Source organism: Lottia gigantea (genome assembly GCF_000327385.1).
Source record: "Lottia gigantea unplaced genomic scaffold LOTGIsca_3, whole genome shotgun sequence".
Taxonomy (NCBI): Eukaryota; Metazoa; Mollusca; class Gastropoda; family Lottiidae; genus Lottia; species Lottia gigantea.
In genome coordinates this window covers 1,824,128-1,839,738 of record NW_008708986.1, presented here as the reverse complement: position 1 = coordinate 1,839,738, position 15,611 = coordinate 1,824,128, and the positions used below count along the sequence as shown (strand labels likewise).

Genomic DNA, 15,611 nt, shown 5'->3' with positions numbered 1-15,611 from the left:
GTTTCATCTTTATTACTATCTTCCTTTTTTTGTAATTCCAATTTTCTTTCTATGTAGATACACATTGCTTTTTTCTCTTTTCCCTGGAAATTAAGTCCTGTACAGAGGCAGGATACAAAGAAGTTAGTCAGTGTTTGGAGCACAAATGAGCAATTTTATGGAATCAAGTTGTTCAGCTTGTTAAACATTGGCTGTTTTGTGTTTCAATCCTGTTCCCGTTTTCAGTGATACAGGTCCTAAATCTACGTATTTGGATGGGACACTATCTCATGTAAGGGATCTGTAACATGCACAGCCTGTGGCACACAAGGTTAGACTAATTGTCTCATAATTTAATACAGAGTCTGTATCCTAACCTTTCGAGACATTCCAGAAATATTCAAGAGATAACATGTCAAGCATAATTGAAGCAGATCTAATGACACAATTTTGGAACATTTCTCCATAACATCAGATGATTTAATTTTTACTTCCTTTAACCAACAACAAGTATGTGATCAATTAATTAATGTATAAATCCAGCACCAAGGCTGTCATGTCCATGTCCCATTCCACTAATTCAATTTGGTATGATAATTTGTATTATACGCTTGTCAACCATTTTGACCACCATTACAGGGTCGCAGCAATATTAACTGCTGAAGTGTAATTTGACTAATCTAGTCTCTGCCAACTGTTTCATGCTGAAGTAACTTTGGATTTATAACCTTCAAGCTATAATTTAAGTGCATCCTTGACTTGGTGAACTCTGTTGACTGACTTCCAAAGATGTTCCCTTTATCAAGTTCAAGGTTTAAAAGGCTGAAAAAGTTCATATGGCTTTGTGGTTGTCAAGATTTTATTGGTTAAGTTTACTGGATGAAGATTTCTTGGTTTAAAATAGCATTATGGTGATTTCATTTGCTCTTGATCAGGTATTACAAAGTTCAAATAAATTTTTAATTTTTGATGATCCCAATATTTTAACACTTGTAATAATCGCAATTCAATGCCTGGTTCTCATGCAATTCAATGACTTTACTAATATTCTCACTACAACAAATATATCACATCATTATTTGCCATATCAGCACTTAATAATGCCCTGGAAAATTTGAGCAATTAGAATAGCGGACTTGTTGGATTGAAGATTAAATATGGAAGACTTCTGCTTCAAGTGCCTGCACAATATATTGGTGAATTGATGATACATGGTAATATGCTATGGCATGATACACATATCATATTATGTGATCATGTATACATACTTTATGAAACAAGACATAGCAGACAAACATGCATATTTTTAATATAACTAAACATCATCCAATTAATGCAGAAGTATCTAGAATTTCTAATTGTAAACGTAAGGTAATACTGTGAGCTTATTGACAATAAAATACTAGTATTATTGATTAGATATTATTTCAAAATATACAATGGTTGAAAGTAATTGAAAATTTTTGAGTTAAATTGTTACTTTTATTCCATTTGTTATTTTGCACCAAGTATCACATATTAGCAACTATATATCTAATATATGATCATAGATTGGCATGATTGGCATTACCCATCACTACCATGGGTCAAAATGTCATTGTAATTCCACATTCAGCACTCAAGTTAAAATTGAAAGAACTAATATTTGCTAGACAAAGTTAAAAGGAAATCTTATTTTTGGAAGAATAATTGAATAAGGGAAATATTATGTACTTAGGACTTATTATGTCTAGCATTATTCAGAATGAAATTCAGAGCTCAAAGCATTTCAAACATCATAGCTATTGATATTTCAATTCCCGGGCTGTCGTTTATCATATTTAGAAATTTCACATCATTAAAATTCAAGGTGTATCGGAGAATATTCAAAATTTTGGCTAGTTATAACTAATATTAAAGGGATTGTAAAGAGGTATTCTAAACTTTGCCGATATATCAATTTGAGTCATTTCAATTTAGCAAAAGTTGCTAATAATGTTTAAGGTGATTTACAACAGCCACAGATGTCTAACTGAAATTGGAATGGTGCAAAAATTGTAATGACCCAATTTTCCTACACAACATGTCATCTGGTATATTAAATGACAGTACTATTAATTATTGTGTTAGAGCAAGCTGTTTCACTTATCATTACAATTCAATAATTAATATTAATCACGTTCAATATATTGGAGACAAATATTGAATTTCACAAGTCAGATTTTACAGAAGCAATTGTTGTATTACATAAGGTATCTTTTGATTTATTGTCCTGTATACTTCTCCAATATCAATTTTTATATCAGGTTCTTGTCAGCACAGTAAGGTAGACACTAACCAGTAGATCCATTGTTCCATCCTGGCATATTTATGACTGATGCAGATCAAAGAGACTCCCATTGAAAAAGCATATATATATACTCCAAATTTGAAATATACTGACCTCATGACTTGTGTTACAAATGTTGGAAATATAAAAGAACAGGCTTATACAGCTGTCCTTGAAACATTTCCTTCATTGCACACAGCAACACAAGTTTGAAATGCTGGTATCCAAGCAATGTGATATAAGATGTTTGATTCTCTATCTCTATAGATTTATAATTAATAATAAGCTTAAAACAATGTTTGTTGAAGTAGAAAGTCTAATTAAATAATGAAACTTTAATTAGATCAATTACAGATATTGGGAATTCTAAATTTACTTACTATTGAATTTTCTATTCTACATGCCTTCATGCTCACTATTGGAATTGTTTAAAAATGTACAAGATGTACGCATAGTCTTTGATCTATTGTTAACCTGTAGAAGAAGTTAAATTTTCATCAGTTGATAAGTTGATTATACTGAGTGGTATGAGTTTGTTTAATCTTAGATTGCCATCCTCCATTCTGCTGAATAGAATACTTTCTTCTGCTGTAGGAATTATCTTTGTTAACTTCTTTAAAGATGAATGAAGAAGTTGTGTATTCTTATCATACTGTATATTATTTGTTTTTAAAAACATTAACATTACATTAATAATACAAAAGATTTAAAGAAATCAATCATTGACCTTACATAGATTTCAAAAACAAAACCACATTTAGACCAATCTTAAACTGATTTAGCCCAAACCCCACAACAATTGCTTTGTTGATTGGTTGTGTCAGCCCTCAACTTACAGGAACAGCCATTTCTTTCAGGCATTACCATCAATTCGTATCAAAATAATAAATAGAATATAGGTCCAAACCTCACTTTGAACCTAAATAAAACCTAATTAGTTTAAATCTCATCAGTCCTCAACTTACTGGAACAGCCATTTGTTTCAGGGCATTATCTCTTCCATCAATTCATATCAAAATAATAAAAAGAAAATAGGTCCCAACCTGACTTTGAACCTAAATAAAACCTAATTAGCTTAAATCTCATCAGCACATATCAACCTTATCTATCTTAACCTCACTCAACAGTCTCAAAAGATGCCCAGTCTGTCTCGCCTCTAATTAAAACTGTTAAATGAAAGAAAACGGAATGGAATTACTAAATATAGACATGAAAACCAGACTCCTTGTCCTCTAATACTATTGATATTGTCACAAACTTTGGCAAATGAGGAGAAGAACCAGCCTCCTGTGACCAGTTCTAACTATTTTGATGTGATCAATCTCAGTCAATTACTGAGGATGTGAAATAATACGACACCAAAGTCTGGGGAATACACAAATACTAGAAATACAAATCAAAAAAATACTTCAAGATGGCAAGTGTTGAGTGAAAGAAAATAAAAATGGTTTGCAAATGTGACATAACTTGATCTTTATGGTCTCTGTAGATTTCTCTTGTTAAAATATTGAATAATAAAACTGACAGGAATCTGTTGTGTTTTAGAGAGTATCATTTTATAGGGCATCAGGCAATTTAAGATAATTCAAGATTATGTTGACACATCTTGTGATGTCCTTGTGTTCTCATGGTGTTTCTCTTCCTATGCATGCAAAAGTGGTCTTAGAAACTGCTACTTGTTAGCTATTTACTGTAAAAAAAAAAAACTTGTTTTCTATTCATGGATTTAAAATTGTAAATTTCAAACATTCTTGATTTCTTTTCACAAGTTCATTAACTGACAAAAAATTATTATTTTTTAATCTGGTGAAGGAGTTTTCTGTTGTATATATCATCAGTATAACACCTCTTCTGTTTTCTTAGTAGAATGCCATAGACTACTACTTGTTTTTTTTTCTATAGTATATACCATAAAGTAGGAATGAATGGAGCTACATACAATAGTTGATAAGTATATCTGTCTTACATGTATAAAGAGACTCTGATAGTTTCTACACATCTTCAACTTAGCCAGATGTTGTTTATAATCCAAAGCTCTATCTGTCTATCTATATCTATAGTTCATTTAACAATAGAAGATTTGTCCACAGCACTGTTACCTCAGCACCAAATTCATTTTCAGCAGCCAGTGGCAGCTTAGTGATTCAACTTCTGCTCATTTACCTATAGTTGAGATAGGGTTTTTTGTCAATGTGCTACAAGATGTGCATGCTTAGGATCCTCTAACTCTCTGAAAGAGTGTACATTCTTTGTAGCTGCAAAATGTCCCTCATGATACTTCTTCATTGGCCTATAAATCTGAAAAAACTGCAATTTCATTTCCAATTCATGGCGTTAAATTCACTTCAAGATTGCAATGAGGTTCACATTGGTGTTTCTTGCAGTTAATTGCTGTTTTCACATGAATATCACCCTTGATGCCAAAGTTTCAATTCAGGCAGGTAAGAATTTTGTATGATTGTACAGACTGTGTGAAACCCCCTAGCAATCAGAAATCAAAAACAGGATATCTGTAAAATATATTTAAAGTAGTCTATCTGACTTCCTGTATCTTGAAGAATTCTTGATATATTTTTGGCCTACCAATCAGATCTTAACTAGCTGTCAATCAAACAGTACACCTGTGTTATGTCAGTTGCTAATTAGGTTTTACTACCTGTTATTTATCTACTATTCACTGTTCTGCTTTGAATCCGTCTTTATCTAACATTTACCTGGCATCGTTTTTCATTTAAACATGATATTTATTAAAGCTACAATTCATGGTGATGAATTCATGGTCTTTGAGTTAAAGATTGATGTAATAGTTTGATTTCAGTGTTTTCTGTAATTTATTGCTCAATTCAACCTTTGAGCAACTGATAAACATGAAGTCTGAAAGTTCACAAGTGTTGAATTTAGGTAAAAAAGTTTGATCATGAGTTTATTTTAAAATACTAGGGTTTATATTTCTTGACAAGATTTTGAAAAACACTTATATAAGTACAAAACAATTTGTTGTTTAAATCTTTACTTATACCCATTCATAGAGTTTTTCTACTGGCGTGAATACTGTTAATTTGTGATAATCCGTTAATTTGAACTACATGTATGTACTTACTTATTCTTAAAATATCTTACCATGCACTTCCGTTATTGTAGCTGATTCAAATAGTTGATGCTATTCAAAGTTAGATATTTTAATGTGTGGTCTGCCTTTTCTTGATAAAATATTAATATTAATTTCATTGTTGAATTGTAAATGTGTTCTCTAGTGGTTGTAATAAAGTGAATTGAAAGACAGCAGATTATTTAAAATTTACTCCAGACAATTGTTAATGTTTTTATAGACATTATTCTAAATATCCTGGGAATTTCATTGCATTGTCATTTCCACTTATTTCAAATTCCTGTCTTTTATTTTTGTCCGTTGCAGAATAACATAATAACCTTTATTAAAAGTGCCATTTCAAGACCTACTTGTACATTATTATGAAGAGCTCGAACATCTCAATACCTCATTACAGCTGGATTCCAGCGCTAATTAGTCTTCATACAATTCTATAAATAGAAACAAAGACAGACACTAAGTATTAGTGCTGCCACCTGGCTTTAATACTCAGACGGATATAAGTTACATTGGAAGCTTATAGGTTAATTTGGTTGTAAAATAGTGGACAGGACTTGCAACAAATGTATTAATTAACGCCTCACTTACGTCTCTAATGAGCCTCTTTTCAGTCCAGTTCCTGATGGAAACTTGGCATAATAAGCGCGCTATGTCTGGCCCAATGTCTATATCAGGTCATTATAAGATAATTAATATTTGTGGAATTGTGATTGATGTGATAGAATTTATTCTAGACACGATCTTCAATCCAAAGAATTCCTGAAAAGAATGGTTTGGTTGTCCAGTAGGAAATAATAGTCCTATTGAATTTTATGACTGGGTGATTTTGACTATTCATAACATTATTTAAACTGCCTGCTGTTAGACTATATTATGTAAAATGATGGCAGAAAATTGCTATTCAGAAGCTGGTTTACACAATCGTATACCTTTACTTAATAGCATTATTTAAACAAAATTTATAATTATACAATTATATCATACATCATATACCAAAACTGTCATTTTCATGTTATCTTGGCGTGCAACTTCTCTTATCTTCGATCAGAATTAACGAAGTTCTTAAAACTAAAACAATTTACCTATAACATTATACGATATGATATTTACGCTCACAACACAATACCCATTACTAAAGTGATCATAGTAGTTCAGTCTGCAATTATATGACCAAATCATGTTTCAGCAAGCAATCTAGGCTAATCTGTACCAATATTGTGTTCAATAACACAGTAATATCAGTGGTCCCAGGAACCTCAAGATATAAAAAAAAAACTTTTCCATTGACCAACTAATCCTGCCATTACTAGTTATAGCGTATAGTAGAATTCAATGACATAAAAGTTTTGAACATTTGAAATACCTGCTCTGTGTAACTGGTGAAGACTGGTTTTGCTGGTTTTCGATGATCGTAAGCTTAAAAGAGTTATCTCCCATATGTATTTGCAGTTTAAGATGATGTCCAAAGAGAATTAAATTTGAATTTCTTGATTTGAACTGGTTGATTTGACACTCAAGAGATAAGTTTTATTCATATGATAGGGTTTTAAATTGCTTCTAAACAATAACAATACACAAAATACAAAATATTTCTTTGAATCCTAGAATAAATGAATTTTGTAATTGCATGAGTTTTAGATTTAAATTTCAAATATTATTTCAAGAATAGATTATATTTGAATCTAAAACCTTTTTTTTTTTTTCAATTTCATGATTTTTTTATGCTATACTTATTTAGTTTATTAGATGAATGAGTAATTTCTGTCCTTTATTCCAGCGCCACCAAGAATTATATCAAGTTCACCAAAATTATTACAGCCTCGCCGTGGAGATGATATAGAATTATTCTGTGAGGGGAAAGGCTCACCCCAGCCAACACTTACATGGCGGAAAGATTCAAGGGTGATAAAGGATACATTACGGTTAAAAGTGGAAGGAAATCGGGTAAAAATACAGAACCTTCAGAGAGATGATGGTGGGGTTTATACATGTACTTATATTAATTCAGTAGGAGAAATATCACAGCTTATCAAACTGGTTGTTGAAGGTAAGACATATTTTGATTCATCTAATTATTTTTATTCCCATCTGATAGAATTCTTTTTTAACCATGAACTTATCTGAACTAGACTTCTAGGTTTCCTTCAATTAAACAAAAATATAGCAAAGGTCCTAAGACAAGATCAGCGTTTCAGTGTAAGGTTTGATATTTTATAAACAGTCAATTACTAATTTTTACCTGAGCAACTGGTGAAGCAGTTGTTCCAAGTGACATCATAGTAGACCTAGACTTTCAGTCATAGAGTTCAAAGTATAATGACATTTTTTTTTATTTGCACACACTGTTCAAAGAGTTAATGCATTTTTTAAACTGTATTTTCTCATTATGGTTCTTCATATTTTAGAAACAAACTACCCCAGTTCACACACTATTCCCTGATTGGTAGGAAAAGAATGTATATGTTTATTATATCAAATAGCAGTATGACCAGTGACCGAGTACTAGGGTCATGATATATGATATAATATATAGTTTAGTAGGTCTAGTCATATTAATTACTGTTTATCATATATCATTATCTCACCTAATTAATAATCTAGCTAGTCTTATTTATTTTAACTTCAAATATTTGTTAAACGCCAAATAAGTGTTTGAACATATCATTTTTTATATACATACACCAAAATATAATATATGTCATTCATGCTAAGATACTGCACTTAGTGCCAGGAGAGACAATAAATTCTTTATCACCAACAACATAAGGCTTATTAAGTTGATCTTGTCCTTTGAGAAAGGTGGTTTCTCTCCTGAAGGTTCAGAGTTGATCTTTCCATAAGTCATGTTACAGATGTAATTCCCTTTTTTTATCGTGAATAAACAGAGGTTTGAGATTCCAGATAATAGTTGGCATATATATAGATTATCAATACAGTAAAAGTTTAATAAGCAAATAGACACATATAGGTTAAGATATAAATATTTGGGTGAGGTATGATTATGTAATTATTAAGGAATGGTAAATATAGGTTGTTTATCACACTAGAACTACAGGAGATCAGAATCATCTATTGTTTTCATGTCATGTCAGTTTAAAATATTTTAACATTGTCTTAGTGGGGTTCCTCAGTAACAGCTTGATGGTAGGTATGTGGTATATATATACTACACAGTCACCTTCAGTGTCAACAATATCTTGTTATAATGCCTAGATTTTTTGTGATCAGTCAAGAGATGTCTAAAGAGCTGCTCTATAGAGGCCAGAGCTAAAGAAAAAAATGTTAATCTGATGTAAAAATTTTGACATTTTGAACTTGCAGATGGCTATAGTGATGGAATTTGGTCAACTTTATTAATGGCTTTGTAGATGCTATTTTAGTTTAGAATAGGACTCAGAAAGTTAAGTTATTTTGAGGATTAAAATAGAAATACAAAAGAAACTTCACCTAGTCTTTATTGGACTTGATTAGGATTGATTTTGTAATATATGTAGTGTATGAAAACCAGTTAGTTTGGAGAGGAGTCATAAGGGCAAGGCTGTTCCCTATTCATGACTTATTCTCTTATGAATCAAATATATGATTAAACATGCATTAAGATGGTTGATCTTTTTTAGAGTAGAGTAGATAAATCTCGGATTCCTCTGACAAGCAATTGTGTTCTGGAATTGTTTCAAATATATCACAATTAATTAAACCATCTGTTTTAAATGTAAATCGTTTAAATTTAATGATTAATTTATCTTTAAAAAACAAAGTTAAAAAATATCTTTTAATGATTTAAATATTTAGATAAAATTAATGATACATCGGTTAATCTTATTATCTTATATTAAAATAGATTGATAAACAATTAATTCTCTTAAAATGACAATATTAACCCTTGTGTGGCCAATGTGTCAATGTTTCTTTATACCATTGTGTAACTGTTTAGGGGTCATTATGGCTCCAGGGCAAAAAACACCTTGTTTGTTTAATTTCTTGCCCCATTTCCTGTTTGATGTCTTTTGGAAATAAATTGAAGAAAGATTAAAATTTCAATGTGAGGAATTTGATGATTTGTTTTGTCCTGTATACCGTAATGAAGCTTTTTGATTCTATCTGGTTGATACACTAATCTTTGCATAGGTCTATTTTTGGTGGAGATTTTGTCCATATCAGGAACTAGATTTGAATTTTTCAGATTTGTGGTTAATAATGTTTTCCTGTTCAAATCTTTATGATATTCTCCTAGCAACCTTTACTAACTTAAAGCTAATAAAATGTAGACATGTCATGTTTGACTACAAGCATATTATAAATATTCTCAATGTTTAATGATAATAAAGTTCATGTTTACAAGATTAAATTATGCTAATACATCAAATCATTGCATAAAATCATACATAAGTCAGATTGATCATAAACATTGATTTAAGGTAAATCATGCTAGAACATCAATCATTGTATAGAGTAATCAAATCAGAACCTTTGATCTTTGTGATTGATTAACATTGTTTGTGTCAACATGTCAATATGCTGTATTGTAAACAGATACACACATATATTACCCTTTTGGAAATTGCTGATATAGAAAATTATTACTTGGCTAAGAATATTGTTGATAAATGATCTCATGAAAATTGTTCAATTCTTTAAATCACTCACATGTAGAATTAGTAAAAATTTATGTGCTAAACATTTGGTAATTAGCTGGGTTGTCTTATTTCTCATGAAATAAAAAAGTACAACTGGAAATTAGATCAAAATAAAATAATGACTTCAGTCATTTTTAAACGTTTTAGATGTTCCCTTGTTTCATCTGGTATTTAGTTTGGCATATCTTGAGTCTGCTGTCCTTCCTAGACTGTTACAAGTGAACTGTGTTGACAGTTATGTTGTTTACAGGTGTATACAACCCAGTGAAATCTAATCGGGGGGGGGCATAGGTAGTCCATTTATAAACAGACTGGTCAACGTTCAGTGATTATCATATCTAAACACCCCTCTGATTACTCAATAGACTAGCCGTAAATTTGAATGAAAGGGGGTTAGTTTATCTGTTGGCCCTCCTCTGTTATACGATAACTGTAATGGTGTGTGTGTTTCGTTGCCTGTTTTGGCTGTGTTAAGGAATTACATTATAAAATGTAATGGAAGCTCCCTTCCTAATCCTCTTATCTCTAATATTAAGTTATGGAATATTGGTTTCTGCCCAATCAACCACTCCAAGGGTCCCAGGTAAGCATTTTTTCTAATATTTACTCTTAGATTTATTGAGATTTAGCCAGGTGTGACCACATGTTTGAAATTTTGAAAAAAATCAAATATTTTTTGAGATAAGATCAAAAAGAGTTTTAAGTTTGTTTTGTTATCTCGTCTACATGTCTGTGTATTTTTGTCACCTTTGATGTTGATGAATCTTATTGATCGACCTATTCGCTGTTTCCCTCCAGTATTGTGGTTTGAGTAGATATATGTATCGTAAGAAATAAATGAATTTCAGATATTCAAAGAAGATTTTCAAGTCTGAGTATATATATATATATATATCAGTAACACTTCTGCTTGCTCAATGAGCTCCATTTCACAAAAAATGTTACAATAAGAATTTGCTGTAAGTGTGAATTTTTACATTGAAAAATACCAATACATACAAGTTGTAAGCTATGACAAAAATAAGATTTTTTGTTATAAAGGACCTTGATTTCTAATCTGGAAAATTGCTAGACAAAATATAAGTTAACTTGTTGAATGATGACATAGATGTTTTTATATATGGCTTTTTTTCTTTTCAACACAAATACATAACAGATTGTGATAGTACTTAGCTATGCAAACATTCAGATTGAGACACAGAGTTGACAAGCCCATTTGTGACATAAATTGTTCCTTAAGGTACATGCCTTTTTGTGTCTTGTACATCAACAGTCATCTCCTTATATTGTATAACAAAAACTTTGTCAGTGATTCCAATATATACACACAATATTTGAATTATGTTGACAAGACTTAGCTTGTCTGTTGGTTTTCGAAGTGTTGTGCTTCATCATTGAGTTTCTGAAGATTTATTAAAATTCAACAACTCATTTAAAATTCATTCTGATGTACTATGACATAACCATCATGATTTGATTACATGTCAATTAGACGTGTACAATCTCTTCTCGATAGGGTTAGTATTATCTTGTCAATTTTAATGCAAGATATTTCTAAATTTCCCACAGTTAATGCATGCATTGTATTGAAGATATTATACTGATATGTATTAATAATGAAAAAAAACTCCATTTAATGGGTGTTTTCAATTTTTTTTTCACAAATAATTGTAAGTCTGGTTAGATCATCCAGTATATTTTTGAAGCATTACATGACGAAAAATAGAAAAACTTTCTGCATGACCTGGTATTGATTCATGTAATTGACTTAGGATTAGTTTATAATACTGTGTTCAAAGTTTATTAATACTCACCAGTAATAAAACTGGGGCAAAAAGGTGTCCCTGGGTCATGAACTTATTCAATAAAATATTTTTAGGTCAATTTGAAAAATTTGAATTTTAACCCTATAGGCATTGTAACTGTCAATCCTTTTGTGAACTAAAGTATATTTTCACACATTCCTGATTTTGAGTGGAAAAACTGAGTGAGAATCTTTGGTGCATTTTGAGAATTGAGTGACCACCAAATCCAGAAGATTAAATCCTTCTTTTGGAAAATGGAATAAAATTTTTTTTTTCTGTAGAGCATAAAGAAGAATATGAGATAAATAAAAAAACAGCTATACTGGAATTTTTTTTTTCTTTATTTGAACCTTTTATTGTTTCCCATTTATTAATATTGTCATTTTGCAGTACAAGTTAATACTTGAAGGTACCTATAGATAGTAAAAATGATGTGACCAAACCAAGCCAAGCCCAGTTTATTTACTTATTAAATGTTTGAAATACCTAATTCTCACATTACATTGTATATGGTGTATATTTAGTTAAACCTTCTTCTTACCTATATATCATTGACACAGTTAGGTACATGATATTTGATATAGAGACAGCTATGGATGTTTGATGAAGAGAGACCCATAGATGTTTCAGGGGTTTCTACAGAGCTTTGTTCTCATAGAAGGGTTCATAGGATAGCATTAGTAATATGTTATCTAAGAGAGAGATTCCCATATGTATATAAGAATGCATTGTCCTGTAATATAAATATCAAAACATAAAATATTACAAATTACATATGTTATACCGATATTTTTTCTGTGGTGCCAAGAGTTTCATGAATATGTCTGTTATGTCAAAAGAAAATTAAAGATTAGGGCTTATAATTCTGTGAATTTTTTTATCACCAAAGAGATTTCTTTGTGCATCATATTTTATTTATCAGAATGTTAAAATAAAACAGTTGTTACTGTGTAATTTTATACAGTAACGTCATAGTTACAAATCTACAATGAACAAAAAACCATTAAAATTATCCTACATATTATTTATTACTTGTGGTTTTACTTACTGTTTTATTTTTAAAAGTTTCTGATAAAAACCACAAAAATGTAGACATGTGATCTTATAACAAAAAGTCATTTATCTTTTTCCAACTTTCCTTAACGTCTTGGTGGTCAAATTGCATATAAAACTGAAAATAGATCCTTATATAAAAATGTTAAGCGGGAAAAGGGCAAGTTCATTTCATTGCTGTTTTTGTGGGACTTTGCTTTTTTTTTTTGCAGGGCATTCGCTTACGAACGCCCTGCTTTGTTTTCGTAACGATTATTTTTTTTTTCGTCAGCTAGGGAGCTTATTTCTCGGAACCAGAAATAGGTACGACAAAATGGACTTCATGACGTTTTCTAACTCGTGGCTATTCACGTATTAAATGTAAAACGAAAATGTTCTGCGCAACCGGAAGTGAGATAGCAAAAAACCGGAAATGACATGTCCGTTAAAGTACCATTCTCCCCAATTTCTATCAGAAAGTTCGTCAACTCCAGGCACTTTTGAAAATTTGCATTTAGAGATGCAGAAAAGTACTTACATCCATGTAATTGCAATAGACTAACTTCGTATGTACCCGAATGTTGTAACACGCCCTGCATCAGTACTGTTATTAGTACAGTTCTAGCTGAAAGCAAAGTCCCAGTTTGTTATCGAAATGTCAATTCTTTTTTTTTTGCAAGGCGTTCGTAAGCGAACGCCCTGCTTTGTTTTCGTAACGATTATTTTTTTTTTCGTCAGCTAGGGAGCTTATTTCTCGGAACCAGAAATAGGTACGACAAAATGGACTTCATGACGTTTTCTAACTCGTGGCTATTCACGTATTAAATGTAAAACGAAAATGTTCTGCGCAACCGGAAGTGAGATAGCAAAAAACCGGAAATGGACTGTAGAGGGCGTATTTATCGTTCGATTTTGCTCGGGTTTCCTTTATTACAATTCTTAGTACAAAGGACATATGATAGCAGTTGAAAATATTCGATTTTCCAAAATTCATTCGATACTTTTTTTTGTCAAAATTAATCGAAAAATGCTATTTCGGTTGCTTTTTGACGGATCGATTTGAAATTTTTATGACGTAGACCGTCCGTATGGGCAAATAATTCTGCATAGTCAAAAAATGTTTATCACTTCCGGTTTCGATATTAGTACTTCCGGTGAAATTGAGTTATGTCAGAAATGACATATGCATAAGCTTAGTGTCACTAATACAAAGTGTTCCAACTAAAAAAAATTCGTACCGGAAGTAACATATAGGTCGCCATATTGGTTTGCCTCAATATGCAAAACTTGCTATTTTGGAGCTATTTATTATCCGATTTGAACAATTTTGGTGTCAAATGATAGAATTAACATTTATCTAAAAATTGTTGAGGACAGAATTTTGATTTTCGGTTTTGCCCTTTTTGTACGACCGGATATTATTCTTCCAAGGTTTGAAGGCGTATATCTCATGACCTTGAAATTTGGTGACCTTCATATTTACTATGATGATAATTTGTGACCTTGAATATCTGTTGACCTTTTGACCTTTGGGGTCAGAAAACTATTTTCGATTTTATATGGGTTTAAAAATGATCCATTTTGAACCTTTGCAGAGCTGTATCTCATAGCCTAATAGTGATATAGCAATAATTCTTTCGAATTCATAATGCTGAGATTCTGAGCTTTCCAGTGATATACAACATGTCTATGTAACATGGATATTTAAAAATTATATTCGTTTAACATTGTGGTATCAAATTTAAGTTGGTTAATGAGATGTCAGTATAGATAAAATTCCTGAGTTTGACATGTCCGTTAAAGTACCATTCTCCCCAATCTCTATCAGAAAGTTCGTCAACTCCAGGCACTTTTGGATATTTGCATATAGAGATGCAGAAAAGTTTTTACATCCATGTAATTGCAATAGACCAACTTCGTATGTACCCGAATGTCGTAACACGCCCTGCATCAGTACTGTTATTAGTACAGTTCTAGTTTTTTTTTTTTTCGATTTTTTCACACACCTTCCTGAGCTTAGACTGCAGTAGTTGCAGCAATCATTCAACTTTCTTGAACCTTAGATAACGTTGTGCATAAATATAAATTGAAACATTTTTGCACAACCGGAAGTGCCACAGTTCAACATGTGCAAGAACAGATAATCGGCTCTAGAAGTCGTATTTTTCGGTCGATTTTTTTTGGGTTTGCATTTTTGGAATCTACTGTTAAAATCTGAAAGAATAGCAGTTTCAAAATTTCAAAATTCGAAAATTTGTCGCAGACATTTTTTGGCAGATTTTCGAAATTTTTGGACCATTTTTCAGTTTTTTTCGGATTAATCTGAAATTTTGATAAAAGATGCATGTCACTAATGTAAACCATTTGACGTATTCAAAATTTTTGCGTCACTTCCGGTTAAAGTGGAAAATCGATTTTCACTTCCGGTTGAATAACTTCCGGTGTGATTGAAATATTTCAACGAAATTATGTATATCGCTATTAATCTTAATTCTATGGCCGATTTTAAAATAAAATTTAGTCCGAAAAAAATACTTCGGCCGCCATCTTGATTTGATACTTTTTCATAAAACTCAAAATGGGGCTTCGGGGGAGAATGGGATTGGTCAAATTTTTATGTTGGTGTATACTTTAGTCGATGGCGACAAAAATGTTGGAAAGGGATTTTTGAATTTGACTTTTGCTTTTTTGCAACTTCCGGTCGAATTTTTTTCAATTTTTGAAGGCTTGTATCTCGTGAC

The 15,611-nt window shown here is 31.3% G+C and overlaps 1 protein-coding gene across 1 annotated transcript in view; it reads left to right on the top strand.

The window, feature by feature from the left end:
• The window catches only part of LOTGIDRAFT_104558 (hypothetical protein), a gene marked incomplete at both ends in the record, with an annotated part of 58,256 nt that overhangs the window by 28,893 nt on the left and 13,752 nt on the right, over positions 1-15,611 (top strand). The window contains one exon of the mRNA XM_009057131.1: positions 7,174-7,443. Within this exon, the coding sequence (XP_009055379.1) occupies positions 7,174-7,443 (270 nt within the window). The remainder of the gene's footprint in view (positions 1-7,173; positions 7,444-15,611) is intronic.